Source organism: Buteo buteo, chromosome 11 (genome assembly GCF_964188355.1).
Source record: "Buteo buteo chromosome 11, bButBut1.hap1.1, whole genome shotgun sequence".
NCBI classification, from domain to species: domain Eukaryota; kingdom Metazoa; phylum Chordata; class Aves; order Accipitriformes; family Accipitridae; genus Buteo; species Buteo buteo.
This window is the reverse complement of record NC_134181.1, coordinates 26266515-26293454: the sequence shown is the minus strand read 5'-3', so window position 1 is coordinate 26293454 and position 26940 is coordinate 26266515. Positions and strand designations below refer to the sequence as shown.

The following is a 26940-nucleotide window of genomic DNA, read 5'->3' as shown; positions in this document are numbered from 1 at the left end:
GAGCGGGGCAGGCAGGGGGAAGCCCAGCAGGCAGCTGCCAGATATCCCCAAGCTCCCCTGGCTTTGCGGGCAGGCACTGCCCTAGGTGTGCTTCAGTTTCCCCAACCTCCCAGGGGGAGGCAGGGGGTCCGCAAGCCACTGCCTGCTGCCCCAATCCATTGCAGGAGCCACTGCGGAGGGAGGAGGCCAGACAATCCAAGAAGCGTGAGTGAGGGTCCGATGGGCTGGGGGGGCGCAGGGGGGGCTGTGCCTGTCTCAGCTCCCTCCCTGCTCTCCCAGCAGCACCGGAGCTGAGAGCCACCCGCAGCAGAGATGCAAAACTCAGTGGCCAGGAGAAGCCGAGCCCAGAGGTGGGGGACACTGGGGGGATGGGGTGGGGAGGGGGTGCCCAACTCTGGCATCCCACACTCCCTCAGGGGCCCCCCCTGTGTCCAGGCGCCGGATCCGGGCAAGCCGCTGCACCCGCTGCTGGAGGAGGCCAGGCAGCACCAGGGCAGCATCATCCTGCCGGGAAACCGGGCACTCCTCAACCTCAACCTGACCTGTGAGTGAAGGGGGGGGGGGAACTCGTCCCCACCAGCCCCCCCACTGCTTGTCCCTGACTGCCCTCTCACTCCGCAGACAACCACATCACCGAACGGGGCCTCGGCGCGTTCCTGGCAGCGCTGGAGGGGCAGCAGCGGGAGAAGAAGCCAAAAATGCCGGGGCAGCAGGGGCTGCTGTGCCTCTCCCTGGAGGTGAGCCAGCTGGGTGATGGGGCTGGCATCGCCATAGGACAGGGCCTGATGCCCCACCTCCCCACAGAAGAACCGCATCCCTCCCACTAGCCCAGCCTTCGCACGGCTCCAGGAGCTGCTGCCGCCGCTGCAGGACCCCCTCCCCAAAAACCAGGGCCGAGAGGAGGAGCAGGAATTGGGCACCTAGCTGGCCCCCGAGGAGCTGCACAGGTGCCCACGGGTGAAGGAGAGCTCGCTTCTTGCCTTTTCTTTAAACAACAAAAAAAAAGAAATCAAAACCTTTACCGTAAAAAGGAGGAAAATAAACCAGATGATACAGCATCGAACAGCAACCGGTCAGTCTTGACTCTATTATATATAATATATATATCAGACACCCCAGCGCTGGCCTCGCCGCGACATCTGGGAGGGGGAGAAGGGATGGGGGGGGAGCGGAGGTGGGACGCACCCCGGCTATCACCCCAGCTCCCTGGCCACCCCCTTGGGTCACCGATTGTCACCAGCGGCAGCCAGGGAGGAGAGCCCAGTGCTCGGAGCATCCTCGCAGTCCCCCATCCCTGGTTGCCAGCTGGGCAGGCTGGGGGGGGCCGGCGGTGGTTATTTACAGGAGGGGTGCACGTACGTACATATTTATAGGCAGCAGGGAGCGGGGAGGGGGCCGCAGCACGGAGAGGAACAGAACAAAGTGCATTTATACAGACTAGATCCAGCTCTCGCGGCCGGGGGGCGGGGGGGTGGGGCCGAGCCGGGGCTGCCATGCGAGGGGGTGAGGGGGGGCCCGGCTGCCGGCCCCGCCGGATCGTGCTCCCTCCTTCCAGCCGAAGCCCCTGGCAGTCTGGGGGGAGGCTCCCGTGGCTGCCGGCACAGGGAGGGGGGCATGGGGGGGCTGTCGGGCAGCTCCCCAGCTTTGAGCAACTCTGGGGGGGAGACCCCCCCCTCCCCACTGCGGCTAAAGTCCGACATCGTGAGCGGGGTCCTCGGCGAGGGGGGCTCTAGAGCCTGGAAGAGATGGGGAGAAGGGGGTGAGGGGGACAGGGGGGTGGAGGGGATGGGGGGCGCAAGCACCGCAGGGCGGTGGGTCTTACCTGGGGCGTTGGTGGTGGGGCCCTGAAGGCTCCGGAGGGCACGGGACAAGGGGCTGTCACCGTCGGGGTTGGGGGGTTGCTGGGACCACCCATCCATCTCTGGGGCTGAGCCCCCCAGGGGGGTGGCGTCGGTCGAGGAGCTGTGTCCCAGGGACTGCAGCAGCTCCCGGTGGGCTGTTTCGACAGCCTGAAAGGTGCCCGGGAGAAAGGGTGTCAGGTCAGAGGGGTGGGCACAGGTTTGGGGTCGAGGCCCATGTCCGCCCCCCTCCATGACACCCTGACAGGACACACCACCCCCCAGGTTTCCCCAGTTTGGGGAGCTCACTTTCAGCCTGTTGAGCTTCAGCGTCAGCTGCTCGATGGTGCGGAAGATGAGGTCCACGTCACGGAGGGGAGCTGGGGGATCCAGGGACCCCTCAGTGGGGCTGGGATGGGTGGGTGCCTCCTGCGGGGAGCCCTGCGGGGGGCTGGGGGGCGGCATGGGGTCTGGGTCCAGGGTCTGGGGCGGTTCTGCAGGCATGCTGACATAGAAGTAGTTGCCTGAAGACGGGATGAGCAGCATTAGTGTGGCGGGGACCTGCTCGGGTGGGTGTTGGCGGCCCCCCCCCCGGGGGGTGTGTGCTTCCCCGAGGTCCTGCCCCCCCCCCCCCGTAGGGGGCAGCAGGTTGTGCCCCTTCACAGCAGGATGCGGCCACAGACCCATTTCCAGCTCATTCTGGATCATGGCGTCAGGGTTGGCGCTGCAGTGGCACTGGGTGACCTCGGCCATGGGGACAGTCCTCAGGGACACGGTGTCCATCTGTGTTGTCATCCCCCCCGCCACAGGGACAGGTCCCCCCAAGTGACACCGTCCCTGTCCCCATCGTCGTCCCCCCCCGCCAGGGACACACGTCCCCTTAGGGGACACGGCTCCCCTCAAAGGACGTGAGGGCATCCCTTGGTGGGGAAATGGGAACCTGGCCCTCCTGGGGACATGGGGACACCCTGCGAGGTCTGGGGAGGGGATGGGGGGTCTCTTTACCATCTACATTAGTTCCGCCTCCTTCCTGCAGCTCAGTTTCTGATTGGCTGCTGCCTGGCGAGGGCGTGGCCTCCTTAGCACCCTCCACCTGGGCTGTGCACCCCGAAAAGAGAGGGGGGGAGGGAGAGGGAAGGAGTGAGCAGGCCCCGCCACCGGCACCCCATCACCGGCACCCACCACCAGCACCCAACAGCATCCTGCCACCAGCACCCCAATACCGGCATCTATCAGCACCCATCACCAGCACCCCAATGCTGGCATCCATCAGCAGCACCCCAATACCAGCATCCACCAGCACCCATCACCAGCATTCCAATACCAGCATCCATCAGCACCCATCACCAGCACCCCAATACTGGCATCCATCAGCACCCCATCAGTATCCTGCCACCAACACCTGTCAGAGCCCCCCCCAGTCTTGGGGTGCATATAGGAGACAGGAGAGGGTTCACCCGCACCCCTGGGCCCCCCGTGCAAGCCCCCAGCAGTGATCCAGCAAAGCTCATGCAGGAAAGCAGAGAGTGAGACCCCAAATCCCAGCAAGGGGCAGATCAGGTAGAGGAGAGGGGATCCCTGGTGCCTGCCCCCCCACCCTGCTTGGCCGAGGACCCTCACCGTTGCCCCCTCTACCTTTTCGGACGACTTTGTAGCTGCTTGGCGCCTCAGCAGCTGGAGCTGTCTCGTCCATCTCCTCCCGGCTCGACTGGAGCTTTGTGTCTTCGGCAGTGTTCGGAGGCTCTGCCAGCACCTCCTGCGAAGCTGAATCCTGGCTGGAGAGGACTGAGTCCCAGGCCTGGCCGGCGCCCCCGATGACCGACGGCGTGGGTGTCAGGTCGTCCTCAGGCTCCGCATCCCGGCAGGGCAGAAGCCTCCGTAGGATCAGGAGCCGCAGGTTCTCCACTGGGATGGGACGTGGAGGGAGAGGGGGGAAGAGATGGTTTTGGGCTTCAGCTACCTTGGGGAGAGGCTGGCATTGCAGTTGGGGGGTCCTCCCCACTGGAGCACCCCACAGCACTCACCATCCTCCAGCGCTGCCTCGGCTAGACCCTCCGTGCTGATGGGCCCTGGGAGTGGTAGGCGCATGGGGGGCCCTGGCCGCTCGGTTGGGAGGGTGTCAGCCACCTCCAGGTCGGTCCCTGTGGGCAGGGGGGCTGCGGGCAGCTCTTCCTCCCCTTCCTCCACGTCGCTGCTCACCGACTCCTCCAGCAGCGCCGGGGGCTTCTCCCTGCCCAGGAGCACGGTGGGATTGTCGTCCGCTGCGGGGAGAAGAGGAATTGCTCAGACCCGTGTCCTATCCCTGAAAGACTGGCAGGGTGCAAGCAGCGTGTGGCAGGCAGGGCTGGGGGGAGCTCACCTGAGGAGCAATCCTCTGCCTCTGCTCCAGAGCTGGTGCCTCGGGACAGGATTGGGGAGACATCGGGGTCCTGTAACACCAGGCTGCGAAGACGGAGAAGGGGTGTTGGGTAAGATGCAGGAGCCAAGGGCTCAGGGACAGCACTGACCCCAGGGCAGACACTGCCAAAGCTCCCACACAAGGTGCAAGGCACCCTGGCAGCCACCCCCATGTCCCCAGTGACCAGGGAGGACCCCTGTCCCCATCCCAACCACCCTCCAGAGAGACTAGCAGCCTGCTGGCCTCATCCCCCAGCACCCCCCCAGCACAGGACTGGGCTAGGACCCTGGCTCCCAGCAAGGGCTGGGCTGCTCACCCGGAGGATGCCGCACGGGTGGGTTCTGGCGTCCGGCGCTTGGGGGGGAAGGTGGCATTCCTTGTGGCACTCTGCACCGCCTCCTCCAGCAGCTCCATCCACCTGCCCGGCCAAGAGCCCCTCATCAGCTCCCCGGGGGGGCTGCTGGCCCCCAGAGGAGCCCCCCACCCTGGGCAGGCACTGCCCATTGCTACCAGGACACATCCCGCCGAGCCTTACGTGTTTTTCTCAGAGGACGTCAGTGCCACCAGTTCATAGATCTGGGGTCCCAGCTCTGACGTGCAGATGATGAAGAGGGCTCGTTTATCTGTGTGGGGTGACCAAGAGTGATGAGGAAGGTCAGAGTATGGCGAGGGCTTTAACCCGACCCACTGGCACTGCAGTCACCAGCATGGCTGCAGTGGGACATGGCTGGAAGACAGGCGGTCCTCACTGCCAGCTCCCGTGGCTTCTCCCTGGCCTTTCTCCCTACCTGTGGCAACAGAGCGGATAAGCACTGAGTTGAGCTTGAGGACAGGACTGAAGGTCTGTTTGTTGTCCGAAGAGCCCAGTGCCGTCTTGCTGTGGCACTTGAGCACCAGTTTCTCATCCTGCTTCTGCAGCAGCACCAAGAGGTCCTCGAGGAGCAGCACGTGCAGGTCTGGGGTGGGAGAGGAGACAGAGCATGAAGGGTCAGCCAGGGATGCGCTCACAAGCCAGGTGGAACCTCCCTCCTTGCAGCCAGGAGGGACGATGGCCCAGTGGATGTGGCAAAGGGGGACTAAGGGGGTCCCTGTAATGCTGCTGGGGCTGGGGTGAAATGCCCATGTCCTGGGGGATGCTGAGGATCCAGGGAGAGGTCTCCCAGTGCTCCCAGTACCAGGTGGTGGGGAAAGTCCGTACCCACAGTCTTGTCCTTGCTGATGCGCCAGGTGAGCGGTCCTTCGTGGATCATGCGCCGGGAGGTGAGGTCCAGGCTCTGTGGGAAGCCGAGGGTGGTGATGAGTGTGGGCCGGGGCCGGGCAGACCCCTGCCAGTCACCCACCGCTGCCCGGGAGCTGAGGCTACCTTGAACTCAGCTGCCAGCGGGTTGCTGGTCCTCTCCAGTGAGGTGGCATCCAGGCGTTTCTGGTAGCCTTCCAGCCGGTGCCGGTTCTCCGCTTGCTTCACTGCCTCGTTCACATACTTGAGGATGTCCCGGCACTGGTCCCGGGCTCGGCACAGCTTGTCATGCTCCGAGGTACCCGCTGAGATGGCAGAGAGGTGAGAGCGGGTCAGTGGGCAGCAGCAACCAGAGAAGATGGGGCTGTCCTCATCTCACCGTGACAGGCTCCCAGCCACATCCTGGGCACAAAATGCCACTGGCCCAGAGCTCCCTGCTGATGAGAGGGAGATTTTCCCACCCCCAGGACCCCCCTGGCCCGCCTCTTTCTGCTGGAAAGGCAGCAAGTCCTCCCCACTGCCCTGGGATTTTGCTCTGGATGGCAACAAGAGAGGCACGAGCCCCATGGTAGAAAGCGATTGCCTCCCATCAGCTGAAGGATGTGCTGGAGATGGGAGCACGCAGCCAAGCGACCCTGGGAACAAGCCCCCGGTGCCCCCCCAGCCCCTACCCTCGGTGTGCTTGATGATGTTCTCCAACAGCAGCGGGTACTTGGTCAGGCGCTGCATTTCAGAGATGATCAAGTCCTTCAGCTGCAGGCGCCGGCACTGCGGATTGCTTTCTGCTTCCTAGGGCGGAGGGAAGAGGGTGAAAGCCCCGAAGTGGAATTGGGGGAAGCCAGGGGAGCACCAGGGCAAGGAACTGCCCAGGAGAGGGACAAACCTGCATGAAGATCTGGAAACGGGTCTCCTTGCGCTGCTTGGTTTTGATCAGCTCTAGGGCGATGGATTGGTAAGAGCAGAAGTCAGCAGCGACCTGCTGGATTTCCTCTTTGGCCAGGCCATCGAACTGGGGGGGCGTGCAGAGAACCGGGCTCAGGCACCCCCCAGGCTTGGCCCTGAGCCCCGAGTCTCCCTGACCTCGTCTGCTCTGAGCACAGTCATGGCCAGAGGGCAGCATGACAGTGACCTCCACCTCCCCTTAAAGATGTCAACCCCTCCATGCTGGAGGGCAAGAAGATGTCTACCACGCCTGTCCCCCCTTACCCGAGACAGCATGAGATCCCCAATTTCTTTGATGATTGGTCCTTCTTCCCGGAGCTTCTTCATGGATTCGGAGAGAGAATCTGAATGAGGATGTGAGAGACAGGACTCATGTGAACGGGGGAGCTGTGGCCACCCACTACTCGTCTGTGCAAGCACTCGCTGAGCTGCCTGCCCCAGAGGTCCCTGCCAGCTCTCCAGCATGGGTGCAGGCAGGAGGGGCTTCGATTGCTGCCATCACAGATGCAGTGTGTCAAGGAGTGTGACACCAAAAGTGGGCTACACCAAGGGCTGGTACAGACCAGGTGTCCCAGACACAGGCACTGGCAGAGCCTGGAAAAAACAGGCTCTGGATCACTCCCAGGAGACGGAACGGAGAGGCTGGAGCGGTGAGATGGCATGATGCTGTCAGCAGGACTGGTCTGAATGGTGGGTGACCACACAGGAGCCCTGGGCAGCCGTGGGCCACCCTCTGCTCCCACTGCAGGGGGTTATTTCCAGGGTAGAGCATGATCCGAGCAGGAAGAGGCTTACTGTGGATTTCTATCAGGTCAGGGAGGTTGGGAAAGAGGAGCGCCAGCTCTTCCCGGGACAGCAGGCTCTCCTTCTTCATCCGCTGGTAAAAGAGGAGGTCGAGGACTCGGAGGATGCGGAGGTGAGACCCTTCGGTGGCAAAGAGCTCTGTGCAAAAGGCACAGGGGTGGAGAAGTGCCCAGGGGAGCCCTGCAGTGCTGGGGCTCGCTGCTGGGGGTTCCCTTGCATCCCTGGCATGTCCCGTGTTCCTTACCATTGATCACCTCTTGTCGGTCAATCTCCTTCTGCGGCAGATTGGCCACCAGCTCCCGGCTGACCATGTGCTGCCAGTTCTGGGAGTCCAGCTCAGGCTCCAGGTCAGAGAGCTGGCCCTGCTCGTCCTCCAGGAGATGAGGCAGGAAGGTGTCCACGCCAAAACCCAGGTTGGGCGACTCGATGCTCCTGGGAGGGTGAAAGGTGGCAGTGGGAGTACTCTGCAGCCACCCGCATCAAGCCAGCCCACCCCGCAGCACTCCCAGTACAGCCAATATCTACCTGGGCCCTATTTCGGCTTGAACCCGGGGCCTTCAGCACAAGAAGTACAAGCCTCTGACTCTTGAGCTAAAAGACTAGGTCCCCCAGCAGACATCTATATAGGTCCTTTAAGCTCCTGTGTGAGACACAAGGGAACAGAGGTGCCCCCTCTCCCCAGGAGGATGGAGAACTAACAGGGGACTCCCTCCCAGGGCAGCCCTGGGCATCGCCTCCCCTTGTGCTCTGTCAAGGCTCGCCTATGGGGAGGGAAAAGCTAGGAAGGCACAGATGGAGCCCCTCTGACCCCCAAAGCCGAGGCACAGCCCTGGCATACCCCTACAGCGACCCTCCTGCTCTGAAGGAAAACTGGCTCCAGGGACCCCGGCCGGCTTGGTAAAGATGGCAGAGACCGAGGCTGGGCCACTCACCTGCGTCCCATCTTCGGCGTGTATGGGGGGGTGGGATTTTCCAGCGACCTGGGGAGGGATGGGAGAGTCACCCTCATGTCTCAATGTCCCAACATTGGCCCCTCTCCTCCCATTGCTGCACCCCGAGGGGCAGCACCCAGCAGTATTTCCATAAGCCCTTCCAGATGTGGGTCCAGTGCTACTGGCTGCAAAAGGGATTTGGGGCACAAATGGGAATTAAAGCCCAATTCTTTCTGTTCTCCTCTGGCAAACATTGGCCAGGAGGCTCTGCAGACAGCTGGGTGCTATGGGGCCAGGACCACACCACTGTGCATGGCTGGGGCTTGGCCTTGACCCACAGGCTCAGCAAAAGCCTTCACTTCCCAAGAGACAGCGTCTCAGCCCAAGGGGTCCCTGGCTGTCCCAGCTCCCTTTTGAAGCCAAACATGCCCAGGGGAACCCAGGTCCTCCCTGGCCAGGGCTTGGATGGCATCTCCCACCTTGTGGACAAGCTGGAAGCGGAAGATGATGCCGACTGGTGAAGTCTCGTGGCCTCGGCTGCAGCATCCATGTCCACATCACTACGGGATCGAGGCACGTTTTCTGCTTTCCGGGATTTCTTCATCTCCTCTCGGCCTTTCAAGCTCTCTGAGCGGCCTAGTTTGACCTCAGCACGGGAACTGCAGCAGGGAGACAAAGCCGAGAACAGGCTGAGCCTGGTGGGACAAGCAGGGATGTCCCTGCGCACGCGAATCTGCCAAAAACTGCCATGGAACCCCCAAGAGCAGAGGCTGCCCCCCATGCATCCCCCTGCCCTACCCATCTGACTCCAGCAGGTCCTCAGGGAAGCTGCCGGTGGAGAGACGCTGGGTGCCGGGCTCCTGGCTCTCGTAATGCTGGTTGTTTTCAAAGTGCTGAATGATGTTCCTCACATTGCCGGGTTTGACTGCTGGGGCAAAAGCAAGGAAGCAACTCCAGTGAGACCAAGCTGTGCACAGCTGGGCAGGAGATGCCAATGCTGCTGCCCACCCTGTGGCACTGTGGCCTCGGCTGTCTGCCCCGCAGAGCCCCATTGAGCTTGGGCTGCGGAGGCGAAGGCGCCGGCAGCACCGTGACCGCTCACCGAGGGGTCTTCCCCGAGGCTGGCTGCCAGCTTCCTCGGAGATGTAGTGAGCAGGCACCAGGATATCCAAATGCTGTGTGGGAATGGCTGGCCACTGCGGGCAGCCTTCCTCCCGGACCTCACGGCACCCATCCAAGCCCACCCCAACACCCAGAGTAACAACGCTGGGGTAGCTTGGGGGGACAAAATGAAACTAAGCACATGAGGTGAATGGCAAACAAAAGAAGAGGCCTTTTACCTTCAACAGGGGACAAAGGGACATGAAATGCTGAAAGGAAAAACAAAAATGAGAGGTCAAATCAATCCTGCATTTCAGCAACGAAGGAGGCAAAGAGGGAATGTGTGAGCTAACAACATGAGAACTTAAAGCAAAAGGGGAGGAAGAGGAACACAGGCACACACACGTGTACACACACACACATACATGTACACACTTGCTCTCCACCACCCCAGCCCCTCCAGGAGCTGTGGCACTTTTACTACACAGCGAGCAGCCTGTACATAAGATAAATCTGGGGGGAGAACTCAGCTCTACCCCCTTCCCACTCCCCTCAAAGCTGTGTGGGAGCACAGATGGTTGAGACAACAGGTTTCCAATAAGTGGCTGGAGGAGAGCAGAGGGTGGCTGATGCAAAGTGCCTGCTACCGGGTGAATGGGAGTCCCATGGGGGCCAAAGGCCACCCAACGGCCCCAGGCATGCAGACAGCTGCAGATCTCCTCCGGGCAGCAGGGAGGCTGGTGGGTACAGCACCCCAGAAGGTCCTGATACTCACTGCTCTGAGAGGAGATTTTGGGCTTCCCAATATACTTGAGGATAGGGTTGCGTTTCTTGTCTTCCATGGCATCCTTGTCCTTCTTTGTGCTGCTGCTCTGTTGGGACACCCAAGAGGAGCTCTGATAAAAACACATGTCACCACGCAGGCCCCAAGGGTGTCCCCAACCTTCACTGTGCTGGCTGAATGCTGTGGCACAAGCCATTGGGGAAGGGATGGGGCCAGGATTTGGCTCTGCCCTGGCACTAAGCAGCTTTGCAAGGCATGGGGGGAGTCAAGGATCTCTGGAGAACCCCTCCACAGGTCCCCTCAAAAAATCCAGCAGCAAGAGCCTGGCCCTGGGGCAGAGGAGCGGCTGCCAGCAAGCCACCCACCTTCTTGGTCTTGGGGAAGAAGGGCAACCACTTGTCCCTGTCCGGGAGTGACTGGGCCTTCTCACTGGTGCCGGCCACCCGGGGCTCCCGGCTGCGGATGCCTGTGTGGTTCATATACGTGCTGAGGGCAAAGGCCATGGGGGAGCTGGAAGAGAGGAGAGTGTGAGGTTGGAGATCCGACACCAGGACAGGGCACCGCAGGCCAGGGGAGACAATGGGGGAAGCTGGGATATCCTGTGGGACTCTGTGGGGAGAGGGTCCATCCCTCCCCAGGCAGGAGAGGATGCCTGGGTGGGGATGCAAGCAAGTGAGAAGGGAGGAAAGGCAAGAAGCAGTTGAAGAGGGAGAGCTGGTGTGGCAGGGCCTGGCAGGGGGCTGCAGCTGGTGCACCAGGACCCCGAGGTAAGTGTTCACCCTTCCCCAGGGCCAGCCCGAGAGCCCACGGGGATATGCCTGGCATGGGGACAGGGTGCCGGAGGCCAGCATGGGAAGGGGATGCTCCTGCAACTCCTCTCCTTTTGCCTCCTCAGCTAACAACTGTAAGGCAGTCACATCTGGATGTGCTCCCTCTGTGCCCTGGGGCTGCTCACCTCCTGTCCTCTTCATATTTTGACCTAGAGAGAGAGATGGGGAGGGATAAAAGAGCTTGTTCGGAACAGGCTCCTTACTCAGCCCTCAAGCAGGGGGCTCACAGCACTGAGCCCTTCATCCCACCGTGCCCCCTGCTCCTCACCGTGCCCCCTGCCCCTCACCGTGCCCAGCACCTGCTCCAAACTCTCCTTCCCACCTCCAACAGCAAACATGTGGATGAAGCAGCATCAAGGAGCAGAGCTAAGCCCCTGTTCAATCCCCTTCCCCATGTCCTCGCCCCAAATCCGGGTGGAGAGGCGCTCCCCCACATGCAGGGCAGGGAGCCTCCGCGGCAGCCTGGCACTCACAGTATGTCACCCAGCTGGGCCAGCTGCTTCTCAGCAACTTGCCGCTCCTTCTGGGGGTCCCCATCCAGATCCAAGAGGTCGTTCTCCCCATACAGACTCCCCAGGCCCATGGTACGCTTTGTTCTGTGGAGAACAAGGGTCAGGGCCACGAGCCTGGCCACTGGCCACCTGCACGGGCAGAAGCCCACTGAGCTCTGCGGGGCAGCCCAGCAGCTCTGTTACCTGTAGTCCTGGATCTGCTCCTGTATCTCGGGCATTACCATCTCCTGAGCTTCAAAGAGGGCAGCTCGGACATCATCCCCATTCCGCAGGCGAGTCTCTGGGGATGGGAGAGGAGAGTCAGTGTCACCAACCATGCTCAGCATGCAAGGAAGGGCACAGGGGATTTTCTTGCAGCCTCAGGGCCTTGGGCAGAGTGGGGCAGGCAGAGAGACTGCAGAGCCTCTCTGTTGGCCTCCCCCTGCAAGAGCACAGCCTCCTTGCTAGCTGGTTTCCAGGCTGGGACAACCTGTCTCCCATCGTGTACACCCAGGCTGAGACACCTGCCCATAACAAGATGCCCAGGACCACCGGAACCAAGCTGGGGAAGTGCTCAGGAGCCCCAGTCCCAAACTTTGGCATGTCCTCTCTAAGAGGGCAACGGGCAGAGTCCTGCAGAAGTCCTTTGGGATCCTGCTTTGGCATCCTAACGAACAGCCCTTGTTCAGGGCAAAGGTGCCAGCAATGCCAGCTGTGCAGACCGCGGGTGCTGCGGCAGGCCCTGGGCCATGACACACGACCTGGGAGCCCCTCACTCACCAATCTCAGCCAGGAGCTGCTCAGACACTTTCACTCGGAGCGGCTGGGGAGGGAAGGCAGAACAGAAGAGTGGCTCAGCACTGGTTCACTTTCCCAGTGCAGCGAGCAGGGCTGGAAGGAGCTGGGGATATGGTGCACATGCCAGAGCCACACTCAAGCCAGCGTGGTGAGGGTGCCCTGCGCTCCTGCACCATCGCCCCGTGGCAATTTCTGCAGCCAGAGAGGTGAGAGCTGGGGATCTCACACACCAAGCACACAGCACTCATCCCAGCATCCAACACACAACCTCCTCTGGAGCAGTGCAGTGGGACCCTGCTCCCTCTGAGGGGGCACTGGGCCCCAGGAGCACTAATGGGAGTGTCTGGGGCCCCGTCCTCACTGCCAGGACCGTCCTCTCCTGCCTGTGCCGAGCTTCCATGCACCGGGGCAGCTGCAGTTGTGCAACATTTGGGTACGGGCCTTACGCAACTGCTCACACCAATGCGGAGGAACCAGCAGCAACAAAGCAGTGTCAGTGGCAAAAACACCCTTAAAAAGGCATCCCCATGCAAGGGACATGATGCCTAATGCTGGCTTTCCAACTGATCCCCTGCAGGGACAAGGAGTCCTGTACAGGCTCACCGTCAAGTCCTGCCCTTACCGCGTTCCTGTCCAAGAAGATGTTCCAGATGTCCTTCCCCAAGCCCCGGGAATCCTTGGTGGTCGTCTGCTGGCAAACGTCTGTGCATAAGTAGAAAAGCTGCAAAGAAGGGAGAGCGGAGGTGGGCAGCGAAGGAGGAGGAAGGTTTAGAAGCAGGGAGGTGAAAGGCTCGGTAAAGCAGGCGCCTGTATGGCCATGAAACAGGAAACGATCACTGGGGTCTGGGGAGGGCAGCACCCCACCATGGGAGGAAGGGGAGGAAGTGTAACCCTATGCTGTGTTTCCCTCTCACGTGCACACACAGCTGTGGGAACCACTGGCTGGCAGCTGCCTGCAGCAGGCAGCCAGAGCGCAGGCAGCTGCCTTAGCCTCAGGCAGCCTCTGGCAGAGCTCTGCGGAGCTCAGCTGGAGGAGGGGAGGATGCCAAATATGCCACCCTGTCTGCATCCCCTGCTGCCCCACCTGGTGTCTGTGTCGGTGATACCGGTGCGTCTCTTACCAGGGGGCTGGGATCTGCCTGGGAGAAGATGTAGCGCAAGAAGACCCCCAGATGCGCTGGCCGGGATTTCAGCTTGCCCAGGTCCTGGAAGAGGGAGTCGCACTGCATAGAGAAGGGACCAGAGGAGAAAAAGCCAGTTAGAAAGGAAAGGAATTAAGTCCTCCAGATCAGGCCCATCCCACAGCTCAGCACCAGGGTGAATCTCCAGCTTCCACACCCCTGTCCTCATCCCAGCTGGGCATTTGCCTCCCCCGATCCAGTCCATCCCTGGATGTCCCCTGGGAGGATTTCTAAATGCCAACAGGTGCCAGGACATGGGGGCCCCACAAAGGGACCCACGTGGGAGAGGGACAGCCCTGTGCCCTAAGGAGAGGGGACAAAAGCCAAGAATACTTTGGACAGCATTACCTCGTTATTGAAATATCCTGGGTCATAATCCTCCTCCGGCCCGATGATGAGCGGTTGTCCTGTCCGGTCCAACCCCTGCCAGGAAGAGGGGACAGACTTAGGAGCCAGGCACCCAGCTTTGGGGGCCTGCCTTTGCCCTCCCTGCAGCACCCACCCCACCAGCTCCCGAGGGAGGCTTGGACCATGTCTGATCGGGTCGAGCACCCATCAGACACCCTGGCTGTGCAGCAGGACCCCCCACCCGACCCCAACCCACCTGCTCGGCAGAAGGGGTGAAGGGAGTGTCGGAGCCCTGCCGACGGTGGTGCTGGAAGAGGCGGGCGGTGATGATCGGGGAGGTTCGTGGGCTGTCCAGGCCGTGGTCAGAGAGGACAGAGTTGCGGTTCAGGGAGATCTGCTCAGGATGGCAGCGCAGGCGTCAGGGGAGGGGGGGACGGCTAGGTTCCACGCTGGGGGCTGATGCCACCGCTCACCCACCCAGCAGAGGCACTCGGGGCCGTCTCAAGAGCAGTTTCCAGGTCAGAAACCATAAAGGGAGATGGGCCCAGGGAACTTGAAAACTACAAAACCCCTCCAGGGCCATCAGAAAAACTTCAAGATTAGGACCACAAGCTAGGAACTTTGGGGTACCCTTCATTTTGGGGGCAGTCACACCAGGCTAAGCATTTCAAGCCCAAGAAATTCAGAGCTGAGACTGCATTACAAGAAATTCAGTTTGTTCAGATGACAAACAAATAATTGTGATTGCAAAGGCAGGTCGTCGACCCCTAAAGATGCACAGACCCGTTCATCACCGCTCCCAGGCCCCAGCAGAAGTTGGGATGGGCTCCCCATGGCCGCAGTAACCCCACTCTCACCTCATTCACAGAGGGGAACCGCTCTGTCCCAGACTCCAACCCGCTGTCACCATCCTGTGAGTCCAGGGAGAGGCGTCCTGGGAGCAGAGGAGAGACTGACCCACATGTTCAGGAGGCAGGGACGTGGGGATGGTCCGAGCCGCCAGTACAACTCACCTTCCATCACCCTAAAACCGGCCAAGCCAGAGTCACCGCACAGCCGCCCTGAATCCTGCAACACGAGAAGCTGTGTTGGAGCAGTGGGATGTTCCCTGGCATGTGGGGACACCTGGGCGCAGGGCCAGGGATGGGCCACCCGCAGCAGCTCCCACAGCAGGTTTTGGAAACCAGGGATGTCTCTGCTGCTGTGCCCACTGCCTTGGGAGGGTCTCCCCAGGCTCCAGCCATGCTCGGAAGGAGCTGGGAGGATGGCAGGACCCCTGAACCGGGGGTAACCCCACTAATTTCACGTACCATGAAGCCCCCAGTCTCCTGGAGGATTTTGAGCTGCAGCTGGCTGACCCGCCGGCGCGCTCCCTCAATCTGCTCCTCCACTGCCGTGGCAGGGTTTCGGCTGTACGCCTCGTAGAAGCGCTGAGCGAAGAGACAAGAGGGGACGCTCACACCAGCCCCAACCCCATAAGCCCTGTCCTGCTGCCCATGAGGTGATGGGGCTGAGCAGGTTCAGTGGGATGATGGGCTGAAACATGTACAGGTCACTGTGTGCTGCAAGGGCTGGGAGGCCAGGACAGCACCGGGGCAGCACCGAGGGCTGCTCTGCTGTGGCTCCACAGAAGAAAAGAGCTGTGCCACCGCCATACCTGTAACTCTGCCTCCTCCTGTCGCAGCATGTTCCGGAGAATCTGCGTTGCATGCTTCTGGACTTCAGGGTCCTGCAATTTTGGATGGATGCAAAAAGATGAGATGAGCTTTGCCTCCCTCCTGCCCACTGCGCCAGGCAGTGGTGGGGGACAGAGCAGAGTGGCAGCGTGGACGGTGGTGGGGGGAGCACCATGCAGTTTGCTACCTGCAGGGGTTTGGGGTCGGTGATGCGCTGCGGCAGAGGGAGCGGCGATGGGGGTGGCGGTGGGGGACAGGCGGGGGTGATGCGGGGAGCCCCCACCGTGCTCACGTCTTGCTGAGAACTGGAGAGCCCAACTGAGGGAGGGGGAGAGCCCAGCAGGGTCAGAGCGACGTAGGCACCAGCTGGAAAAATTTGGGAGTGGGAAAGGGAGAGTGAGAAAGACTCCCATTATTCACTCTTTCGACCTAAAACAGCCGACAGGACTCACGGCATCAGGGTGGGCATGTCCCTGTAAGCAGCGAGGCCACCTCTGCTACCAGGGTGCTACCCTGGTCCACCCTACAAAAACTCATTGGAAGGATGGAGACAGGTTCTCCCATCTTTTCCCAAGAGTCCAGACCCGCCCTTGGGTGGGATCCTGTGGCCTCCTGGGCTGGGGAGGAATGAGGTGCCCCTCTTGGTGCTGCAAGGCTTGTGACTGAAGCTGTAAACACTGATTTGTCATTTTAGGACCCTGTTATGGGGCAGACTGTCATGCTGTGGGGGCAAGAGGTGGGGGCTGGCTGCCACCAATCTCCCCAATAGCCCAATGGAAATGTGCTCCTGCACACCCATGCTGCTTCCTCCCGTTTCGCCCACAGCAGCACAGGCGTGATGGTGCAGGGCAGTCAGGCAGAGTAGCCGGCCAGTGGGGACCGGGGATGCCAGTCACTTGGGGTGAGAAGGAGCTGCCACAGCTCCTTGGCCATACTCACACTTGATTAACTTCACCACTTCAAGGTGAGAGCTGTTGGTCACCATTGTGCCGTTCACCTGGGAGAGGAGAGAGGGGGTCAGACAGGCTGGCAGGGGGAGTGGGGCACGTGGCCCCGTGTGGAGAAGTAGCAGGGGTGACAGACGACGATGCTCACCTTGACTATCCGATCTCCCTCCTGCACCCCGGCTCTCATAGCTGCCCCCCCTGTGACACAGGGAGGAGAGACAGGCATCAGGATGGACGGAGGGGCAGCAGACGGAGCCAGGGGCTCCACTCCCGCCAGTCCTAGATCGTCCTGGCACATTCTGTGCCATTCATCCTGCCAGGGTGGGGACATGGGGACCACCAGGCACATATTTCCCATGGGACAAGGCTGGTGACCAAGCCTCAGGTGCTTTACACAAAACACCCAGCACACATTCAGCTCACAGCTCATCCAGACAAGCCCTCCTCTGCTCACTTAGCCAGACCCCAGCCTTTTCCATCCATCTCAGGATGGAAGGAGAGGGCCCCAACCTGTTAACCCACCATCTGGGTTGGCTCTGACACATCTAGAGAGCTACCATGTGCCTGGATCCAAAGGCAGGAGTGAGGCCCAGGAAGAGCAGCACTGCTCTACCTCCTCTCCCCCTGCCTGCTCTTTAACAAAGCTGCTGAGGTCGGAATACATGAAAAATTCGCTTTTCTTAAAGCCGAAACCAAGAGGAAAATGTTTGCATTAGGTTCAGGTCCAAGCCAAGGGCCTGAGACATGGCAGCAAGCTCCGAGAGTGGAAAGTAAGCCGGATTGTTCGGATTCTTTCGGCTTTAACAGTCTCGTTATTGGCAAACAAAGCAAGTGGGGAGAGGGGGACAGGACTCCAGACTGTCCTGCACCTGGGGACCTCGGCTCTGTCCCCCCAGCCAGCCCCAGGGTGTAGGGGCCGATGCAGGGGGCTCCTCATGCAGCTCCAGTTGCAGGAGAAAAGCACTCCAGCGCTAACCTGCTCTTGAAACTCGCAGCATTTTCCCTTTCCTATATTCTCGGTTTTCCTGGCTTTTGGGCTAGAGGGGGGGGGAATGGGGAGGAGGTGGGAACATCCGCTGTAAAATAAGCAGCTCATTGTCTTATTTAAATTGCTGCTCCAAGCCCAGCCACCCCGCAAAGTCATTATACAGCAAAACCGGCAGCGTCTCCTGCAGCACAGCGCCAAGAGCAGTGAGCTGCTGAATCTGTGTTTACCCAGGGCTACAAAAGGGAATTCCCCACCCACCCACCGTCAGCAGCTCCCTGGGTTGTAGAAGGAGTGGGGAGAGCACAGCGGTTTTGGAGAGCTTCCCCACAACACTTCTCCCCAAAATGCTTGCCTTCCCACCAGCAATGGTGTCCTGCCCATCCTGGCCAATGCCGTAGCGAGACCCCAAGCTGGCAAAGCTTAGGAAGGAAACCCCCTTTCTCCCATGTTTGCTCACAGGGGATGTGGCTTTGAGTGGGTGAGGGGAGCCCTGAGGGATCTCCTGCCCCCCCTGCCCTCGCCCTGCCTGCTGCCAGTGCCGGCCCCTCTCACCTGGCCGCACCGACTGCACCAGCACGACGCGGTCCCCACTGACAGTGAAGCCAAAGCCATGCTGGTCCTTCTGGATGATGACGCAGCGCTGGACCAGACCTGGAGAGGGAGAGAAGGGAGAACCAGCAAGGCTCTGAGCCTGGGGGGCAGGCTTGGCTTGTGGGGAGTCCCTGCCACTCTGTTTCAGGGGCTGTGGCTTGTGTCAGCTCTCCCGAGCCAGAGCCGGGTGCAGAGCCCCTGGAGTCAGCCACCCTGCTGCCAGACCCCAAAAGCATGGCTAATTCATCCTCACTCTATAAACCCCTTGTGCCACGTCCCCACTTGGACCCCTTCTCCTGAAAACAGGGTGCCCCTGCATGGGCAGGGTGGGAAGAGCCCTTGTCTGCAGGCAGAGCATCATCCCTGGCCCCGCTGTGCTGCTTCACCAGCAGCCGAGGAAGGGTCCTGCCTTCCCCAGGCACATGCAGCCTTGGCTGGGTGACTTTGGGTGCTGCAGAGGGGCACAGGAGGCCTGTCCCCAAGGGAGCTGCAAGGACTGAGGCAGGTGGCAATGTGCCACCAAGCTCCCTGCATGGACAGGGCACTAAATACAGTCCTCAAGCACCAAGGGAAGTAGAGGAGGGGGCAGGAAAACCTACCTGTAGTTTCGGAGGAGTCTGAGGGCTGGCGGTGGTGCCCGGGAGACCTCCGCTCTGAAGACGAATCACCCAGGGAAGACAGGCTGCTTAACCTGCAGAGGAGGAGAGGTCAGGGAGGGGGAAGGCTGGACTGAGCCATCCTCTGGCCATGGCTGGGACTGGGGACGACTAGACAGAGCCATCCTCCAGCCACGGCTCCTTCTCGGGCTCAGGAAAAACAAACGCATGGAGCAGGAAGGTGATGGCAACCAGCATGGGCGAGTGCTGCCCGTCCCTCCAGTTGCTTGTCCCCAGCTGCCTTGGGAAAAGGCTCCTTTCCCTTCACCACCACAGGGCTCCAGGGAGAGCCCCAGAAGAGACACCCCTCGGGGCCAGGACCCCGAGGTCTCTCGCATTTGCCGGCAGGGAGGAGTGGCAGGGGCTGCCCGGGGTGAGCGGGGCTCAGGGAGAGCAGCAAAGGTGGCAGGTGAGGGCAGAGATGCATCATGCAGTGCAGACAGGATGGAGCTCAGTGGCAGGTCTTTACCAGGCTGCAACGGGGCTGCTGGAAGGAGAGACATGAAGCAGTGAAGGATGGGTGAGAGAAAGACAGACAGACAACAGTTACTTTACGGTCCTGCCCTCTCGCTGAGCCTTGCTATCGTCCTGCAGCAAGGCTTTAGATGCTGGATGGGTGTGTGGGCTAGGGCTTTTTGTGCATCAAAGGGGTACAGCACACCCCCTTGCTGCTGTGCTGGAAGGACTGTGATAGGAAGCAGGGGCTCACCTGCAGAGCTCTTTTTAGCCCTGGCGTTTATTCTCCAGCTAACAGGGGTCTGGAGAAGTCAAGGCTGGGCAGTCATTCCTGCAAACACTGCTTGAACAAGATGGTGCCAGCAGGCTCAGTGAGTGGGCAGGAGACCCACGAGCTGCTGCTGGAGGGAACAGCATGTCAGAGAAGCCCCCAGCCTTTACCCCTCCTCAGGGGCCTAACTGCCTCCAAACCCAACTCCATCCACAAAATGAGGGCCCTGGAGCACTGCCTTCCCTTCCCTGTGCCCCTCCATGATCCCACACCATCCTGGGGATGAAAGCCCAGCTCTGCTGTCCTGTCTCTCCTCCTCCCAACCAAAAGAGCCACAGCTCTCCCCTGTCGGGGCAGGGCTAGAGGGATTGGAAAGCAACGGGAAGAGCGAGAAAATGAAGGTGCTCCCGGTGCGAAGAGCAGCCGCTCTCTGCCTTACATCCCGATGGCTGCGATGAAGTGAGGGTGCAGGATGAGAGCACAAGCAGCCCCATCCCTGACCCCACTTACCTGGGCAGGTGCCTCTTGCTGCCCGGTCGGCTGCTGGGGAGGACAGAAACAGGGGTGGTGGCAGTGGCACAAGGGACACCCCGAGGACAGCGGTGAGGGGAGTGGGGGAGAGAGGAGACAAACAGATCAAGAGGCAGAGGTGTGACAGATGGCACAGTGACAGCACGCTTACACCCCTCGGGAAGGGTGGACGGACCCAAAAACACCTCCCTGCACCCGGCATGGCCTCTCAGCGCCCGCCGGGCCTGGGGCAGGATTCGCCTTCGCCAGTGAAAATCCTCCTCCTGGTTTTGCACCTTCCTCTGGCTGATGGGGAGGGGGAGGCATTGACCCCCAGCATCGTCCCTTGGGCAGGGGGGCTGCCTGGAGGAAGCACAGAGCAGGTGTCTCCTGGGCAAGCATCCCCCCTGGCAAGCCCTCAACTGCCTAAAATAATGTCAGCAGTGAACCCAGCCCAGTTTCACTGCAGGACCATGAAGCTCAGCGAGACTCTCAGCCCTTTGTGGGGGCCAAGCAAAAGGCCCCCCCCCACCCAAACCACCCCACGGGGATGCAAAGTCAGAGCCCTCAGCGGTGTAAACCCAACAGTCCCACTGACGTAGCCGGTTCCTGAGGCGCAATAGCTCCCTGGCTCCTTCCTTGGTCCAGCGAGATGATATTAGGAAAGACCTCATTTAAGGTTGCCTGGGCAATCTTAATCCAAACCCAACCTGCACAACTGTTATGCCACAGCCTCTAATTTACTCGATTACAACCCTCGCTTGCTGAAGTGGGGGAATAAACCAGGACCTCAGTGTGAAGGAGCCTGGGCATGGTCGCAGCCCAGGATGGGGGCTGCGGAAGCGGGGACACACAGCCAAAGTATCCCCAACAGCTTCCCTGGGAGCTGGGGGCAGGGGTGGGACCGGTCCCCCCTGTTTCAGAGGCAATCCAGGATGGGGACCGGCACCATTGTTGGTTGAAGGGTAGGTGCAGGATTAACCCCACGGGATTACCTGGCAGCCAGGCAGAGGGCACTCGGGGCAGGTCAGACCTGCTGCTTATCCAGGCCAAGGAAGGATCTGTTCCTCTTTCTGCATTGCCCCGGATGCCAAGACTTAAGGTGCTGCTGCACAGTGGGACAGTCGTGAAGCCTCTTCGTTAGGAGAAGCTCCCTGGTGCCCTATGGTGCCAGGACTACATGCAGCTGAGCCCACAGCTCAGCCAGGAGTCACCAGTCTGACACCAGCACCACACGGGGAGATGCTAACCCCATGCCCGTGGCAGAAGCCCGTTTCCATCCCGCTCGAAGAAGCCAGGCCAACGCTGGCTTATTGCCGTCTAAAAGAGTAGTTTAATTCGGCTTTGCATAAGCTCCTTCCTAATTGACTTACAGAGAGCCAAAACATGCCATTTTAAACCAAACACTGCCAGCTCAACAGAGACCTGACCCCGGCGCCTGTTTCCAACCAAGGAACTAGCTTTCGGTGCCCTGAAAGCCTAGCCCTCTGGTTTTCCTAAAAACTGTAACTCCAGAGCCCTTGTACGATGCCCAAATCCTACAACTGCCGTTGACTCACCCAGTCCCAGCACTGATGCCAGTCTCTGAACCAGCACCTGCAGTCACATCCTATCTGCTGCCCTCAAAGATTTCGGCTCTGAGTTTATTTTCCCTGATTTTGGCTACTTTCAGTTAAATCACGGCTATTTGCTTTTCATGAACACAGGACGGGGGCAAGATGCTCTGCCTAGCCTGCCTGCAATGGTGGCAGGATGGGAGAGGGCAGCATGGTGGGAAGTGAGGGCAGGGCATGGTGGGCATCCCAGTGAGAGGGACCCAGCCAGGTGGAGGTGGGCACAGCCAAGGAAAAAAAGGAAAACCAAGGAGGAAAATAAAATCATCATGCACGCTAAAGAGCAAAGCACAGACCGGCGCTGCCATCTCAGGAGCCCACACAGAGCAAACGCCACAATTAAAAGATTGAGAGAGGAACAGGATCAAATCCTCAAAGAGGGTCAGTCTCCAGCCAGAGCTTTGCAAAATGCTCTCTCTGAGACTGGGAGCTTAATTTTTTTTCTCTCCCAGGTCTCCAAACGGCTGCTCCCTGCAATCCCAGCTCCAGGGAAGAGAAAACGTTTTGCAAACAGCCGGAGCCCGCACTGGCATGCCTGGAAACCCACTGCCTTTTGAAGTGAGTGGGGAGGCAGGCAGGGCCAGCATCAGCCCATCAGCAGGAAAAGTTGAAAAAAAAAAAGAAATATATATGGAAAAAAGAAAAAAAAAAACAAACGACCCACAACTTGAAAAGGGAAATCAGTGTCTTGGTGGGATGCCTCTTGCAATTGAGTCACTGCTTCCACCGCAGCCTGACACTACAGTCTGCACTGCCGGTATCACCAGGATTACCCGACATCTCCTGTGCCAAACCCTGCTGCCGGCTGCTATCCCGGGCCACAGCCCTGCAGACGGTTTCACATACTGGTATTCTGGGGACAGGAAGGAAGGAAGGAATTTCAGCTAAAAAAAAAAAAGAAATATAAAAATGATTCAGCTTCCTCCCCTTCCCCCTCCCTGTGGCACGGCAGAGGGAAAACACGTTGGCCCGGCTGTGTCCAGCCCCGACGCTCCTCTCGCTGGAGCGACTCCAGCCTTGCAGCGGAAAGCTGGCCGTGCCGAGGATGCGCATCTCCTGGGAACATCCCTCTGCATCCCCTCGGGAGCGGAGTGTGTGTCCCCTGGGAATGCTTGCTGCTTCTCCGGGCTGCAGCGGACGGAGGGGTTGAGGCTCAAAGTTGCCCACTGCTCCTGCTCTGCAGCTGACCCATCAACTGCTGCATGGTGACACATCAGGGAAGCTTGCAATTATGCTTCTGCATCTAAGTTCACATGGCGAGGCAGATTTAAACCTTGCTAGGGTATTGCGAGCAAATGAAAGAAAGAGGGGGGGGAAAAAGTCCTTTCTCAACATTTTTGGCCGCCTGCAGATGCAGCTTGCGATGACATCCCCCGTCCCTGAGGAGATCTGGTTTTCTTCTCATCTTTTCCCACACGAGAGCGCATAACAGGTTTCCGACTCCCAACCAGCAAAGCACGTCAGAGCCCGCTTCAAGCGCGGGATGAGAGCAGCCCTCCAGGGACTTTTGGCCAGTGCTGGATCAAGAGCCCGGTGCATCCATCCCTGCCGTGCCAACCCCGGCGTGTTTGCAGGCTGTGACCCAGCTCCTTCCTCCTGGCAGCAGAGCCGGGACTGCCAGCGTACTGCCAACTCCAGGGGTTCGGCAGGGCCGGGGCAGCATCACCGGCAACACGGCGGCTGGCCGAGATCCGGCGCATCCCCGTGGCACACAGGCTATGTACGACTGCCAAGCCACCCTGCAGTTGCTGCCCGTCTGCCTGCAAATCCACGAGGTTGGAGTCATCCCGGATCCATCTGGGGTTTATGCAGCAAAGCTTTTCCCTTCTCTCTCTCTCTCTGCTTATTTTTTTTTTCCAGGGGAGAAAAGCAAAGCAAAGCCTCAGCCCTCAGGAGGCAGCTGGTAGCAAATTTCATTTTGCAAATCAGATGCAAAGTTCCATGTACGCGCCACAGCAAACTGAATTTAAATCCCCGGATTCCTCCAGCAACTTTGTTGCAGCAGACAGGGGATTCTGCAAAAGCTTTGTTTAAATTAAGACTATTAATTAAATGGGGGAAAAAAAATTAACACGACGAGCACAGCAGCCCTGGTTGTTTAATGGCGCGGCAGACTCCATTCCCCACATTTCTAATTGTCTGTGTGCTGCAAATTTTTGCAATGCCAATTCCCCACGGGGAGGAACGGAGGCTGAGCGCGGGGACAGCTGTGATTTTGGGCAGTCAGTCGGTTACGCAAAATTTGTTGGGTTTTGCAGTCGTGACGCCTGCCCGGCTTGCTGGGCCTGGGTCCTCCTGCACCGCTCTCTCCCGAAACAGCCCTGGCAGCCTCTACAAGGGGACAGACGGGGAAAGGAGACCCTAAACAACCCAAGCTCCACTCCCAGAGGCAGCTGTGGGAGCTCCCAAGCAGGATTAGACCCAAAAAGGGACGGAGACTGGAGTGCTCTGCCCAGCAGAGACCAGCAAGAGCTTGGGAAGAGCACAGAGGGGCTGCTGGCGACAAGGCAGAAGACGAGGAAGGGGTGAGCAAGTATTTATGTCTTAATTAGATAATGTTTGCAAACCATTTTGTGCGCGCACTCTGCTACATAAATGTTAAGTATCATGACCGCTACTGGCAAAGTTAGGCCAGATCAGCAGCAATCCTGCACACCAAAAGCCCTTTCCTCTCACAAAATTTTGTTTTAAAAAGTGTGTGCCATCCTTCTCCCTGCCTGCAAGAAAACCATGGCATGGGAGCGTGAAGGGAGTCCGATGGAGAAAGCAGAGCTGGGATCCAAATTCTCCACCAAGGAAGATGCGGTTCCCACGAAGCGCGGGGCCCAACTTTTTCAGGAATGCTGCCAGAGTGTGCAGCAAGACGGGCAAGAACCATGAGCAATCCCAAATCACCCTCCCTGTGCTGGGCAGTGTAATCATTAATGGTGCCATTCGTCTCCTGGAAAACAGACTGGCAGATCTGGTTTGTCCAGCCCTGATGGCGCTTTTGGGGTGTGAGATCTGTAGCAGCAAGCGAGATATGGAATAACCTACCCTGAAGGGATGTTTTCTCCCCAACCTTTCTCCTAAATAAAAGCCATGCACCCCGCAAAGGGGAAGATTGCGCCTCTTTCCACCAGTGCAGCTCGGGAACGGCCACTCTTGAAATGCTTTCCTCCAGCCTCCCTGTGGGCTCCTTCTATGATTAAAACCATGGCAATACAAGAGGTTAGAGAGCGGCGACTAAACCCACAGACAAGCTAGTCCCCACAGCCGGACGGCACTCGCCGGTGATGCACAGCTCCTTTGGCATCTCCTAAGACCGGAGGAGGAAGATCTGTACTGGTTTGCCTCTCCTGGAAGCCTGCCTACTTGCCATGGGGGCTGTCTGGACATCAATGGGCTGTGGGAACCAGCAGGTAGAAGCCCTATGCCCACCCCAAAGCCAAAGTTTGCTTGGTGGTGGCAGGAGGGCAGGGGCTGCTGGGGTGTTTTTTGGGGGAAAGTCCTCACATTAACCCATTTGCAAGTCATTTATGTTGCTGAAGAGCTGTGCCACCCAGCAACGAGTGACTCCCGGCTCAGGGCACTTCAGGCCCCTGACCTTAAAGAGCAGAGGAGACCGCAGCTATTTAAAGAGCAGAGAGAAGTCTTAAGCCCGGTAATGACGCCCCACAGCTCCCCAAGGCGGGGAAGTCAGGCAGCGAGGCTCACGCGGTGTGTCCCCGCTCTGACACGCTGCCAGTACCTGATCCTGCCGCTTCCCCACCCGGGATGGGAGCAAAATTCAGCAGCTCCTTAATTTCTGCTCCGGAGGGGCTGGCTGCAAACATGCAGAGCCTCCTCGCTGGCCTTGTGGCTGGGTTCTCTGGTTAATTAAGAGTTACAGAGAGGGAAAGTGCGGTGGGGTGGTTTTATGCTCCACCCCAGCCCCTGCCTCGCACACACGCTCATTCCCCCAAACCAGGAGAAAGCCACGCAAAGGGCTCGTTGGCGAAGGATGTGGAAATATGCCGCCCGTCCTGCCAACAAGCACACCAAACCACCTTTTGGCGCAGCAGCATGTGCCGATGCGCTGGGAGCCCGTGTTGAGCATCTTCAACGCCGTCAGCCAGGGATGTCTCCAGCGGATGCGGCATCGCAGCCGCCCTCAATGCCCTGAATCGGCTTCTTTCGGGCACGAGGAACGAAAAGAAAACTTTGGTTTTGGCAGAAAGCCATGCCAACAGCACGAATGGGCAAGATCCATGTGGAATAGATGTTCTCGCATCCCCACGGCTGGACCAGGGGGTCCTGGACCAGGAGCCCAGCCGTGCCAGGGACATGGGGAAGCCCCTTACCCTGAGGCAGGGCAATCACAATCCGCCTCCATCCCTCAAGTCACCTCAAAAGCAAATGGGGCTTTTCTGGGGCTTATTCCCCTGGCTCGCATCCTTCTGCCATGCCGGTCTGCTTGGACCCCGAGCACGGATGCCAAGAGGGATCCGAGCTGGCTGCTGAGGAACGAGGTGCCCGTTTCCAGCTCCCAGACGTCCGTGGATCTCCATCTTCCCAGGCACAGAGCAGGGAAGATGCAGGCAGTGCTGCCAACCTGGGACCACAATGTCCAGAGACTGGGGGGGACGACACAACGAGCGGGACCCTCACTGGCCGCTTGCCCCCCATTCCTGGGGCAGAAGGCGAACACATCCCACTGGGGTTTAATTAGCTTAATTGCTTGTGAGGAACTGAGCCCTGGCGAGGATAAGACACCCCATCCACCCCAGGGGTGCACCCCTGCACCCCCAAAAACCCACCTGAAGAAATTCAGGTTAAAACTGAGGCTATCTGGGGCAAAACGCTCCCGCTGTGCCTAGGGAAAGGTATTTAACGGCGCAAGAGTCAACCCGGGTGTTCCCCCATTTCTAATTTTGGCCATATTTTCCCACCGGTCAGACGTGGGTTGGTTTTGGGGTGGGTTTGGTTTTTTTTTTGGAGGGGGGATGGGATGGGACCATAAGCCTGGTCCAAGCATCATGGTGGGACCGGGACCATCCCGGGGCGACGGAGGGACAGGACTGGGGTGGGGGGGGTGTCAGGGAGGACTGAGACCCACCCCCCCGCTCTCCCCCGGAGCCGGAGGGGCCGCAGCCTACCCTGCCCGTGCTCCCCAAAACACAGAGTTTCACCCCAAAACGCCGCTTTTTCAGAGGAGACCCTCCAACCGCAGGGAAGGGAGAAGGGGGGGGGTCTCCCCGCCGCCCCGGGCCCCGCTCCCCCGGTTGACAGCCGCCCGGAGGCCCCCGTGAGCTGCGTCCCCCCCGTCCTCCCCGTTCCCCGGCCCCCCCACCTACCTGTCGAGGGCCTGCGGAGGCCGCACGCTCATGGTGCCTCGTCCGCGGCCCCTCGGCGGTCAGGGCGCGGGGAGCCGCCGCCCCGCTCCGGCCGCCACCATCCCCGGCGGCCTCGGCGGCCTCGGCGGGGCCCGACTCCCCCCACCACCACTACCACCGCCCCCGGCTCCGGCGCTGATCCCGGCCCGGCTCGGCTCAGCTCGGCGGCGGCGCGGCCGCCACCCCCCCCCCGA

At 60.0% G+C, this 26940-nt stretch overlaps 2 protein-coding genes across 4 annotated transcripts in view; one reads left to right on the top strand and one right to left on the bottom strand.

Moving 5' to 3' along the window:
- Positions 1–1065, top strand: part of LRRC71 (leucine rich repeat containing 71) — a 3527-nt gene extending 2462 nt beyond the window's left edge. The window contains exons 11-15 of the mRNA XM_075040887.1: positions 165–204; positions 283–350; positions 436–544; positions 622–737; positions 805–1065. Coding sequence (XP_074896988.1) covers positions 165–204; positions 283–350; positions 436–544; positions 622–737; positions 805–924 — 453 coding nt within the window. The 3' untranslated portion in view covers positions 925–1065. The remainder of the gene's footprint in view (positions 1–164; positions 205–282; positions 351–435; positions 545–621; positions 738–804) is intronic.
- ARHGEF11 (Rho guanine nucleotide exchange factor 11) lies at positions 1062–26940 on the bottom strand. 3 transcript variants are annotated; one of them, XM_075040884.1, is made up of 41 exons: positions 26708–26940; positions 18486–18577; positions 17848–17946; positions 16456–16505; positions 16300–16357; positions 15548–15726; positions 15342–15413; positions 14995–15114; positions 14698–14752; positions 14542–14618; positions 13941–14078; positions 13685–13759; positions 13277–13378; positions 12778–12876; positions 12138–12180; positions 11562–11658; positions 11340–11462; positions 10992–11015; positions 10402–10546; positions 10028–10124; positions 9492–9521; positions 8950–9079; positions 8631–8810; positions 8152–8199; positions 7464–7651; positions 7211–7357; positions 6680–6759; positions 6357–6482; positions 6145–6262; positions 5600–5778; positions 5435–5510; positions 5025–5192; positions 4772–4859; positions 4553–4654; positions 4198–4280; positions 3863–4099; positions 3474–3743; positions 2844–2936; positions 2148–2362; positions 1823–2009; positions 1062–1736 (listed from the first exon to the last, which is right to left on the bottom strand). In XM_075040884.1, exons 1-41 carry the CDS (start codon positions 26737–26739, stop codon positions 1687–1689), a joined length of 4572 nt encoding a protein of 1523 aa, XP_074896985.1. In that variant the 5' UTR covers positions 26740–26940; the 3' UTR covers positions 1062–1686. The 3 variants fall into 3 exon arrangements, with proteins under 3 accessions (XP_074896985.1, XP_074896986.1, XP_074896987.1); XM_075040885.1 differs by having other exon boundaries at positions 8950–9076; XM_075040886.1 differs by lacking the exons at positions 15548–15726; positions 16456–16505; positions 17848–17946; positions 18486–18577; positions 26708–26940.

Coding starts and splice junctions, on each gene's coding strand:
- ARHGEF11 (XM_075040884.1), bottom strand. CDS start 26,739: ATGAGCGTGCGGCCTCCGCAGGCCCTCGACAG. Junction 16,358..16,455: donor AGGGAGATCGGATAGTCAAG/GTGAGCATCGTC, acceptor CTCCTCTCCCAG/GTGAACGGCACAATGGTGAC. Junction 14,619..14,697: donor CGGTTTTAGGGTGATGGAAG/GTGAGTTGTACT, acceptor CTCTGCTCCCAG/GACGCCTCTCCCTGGACTCA.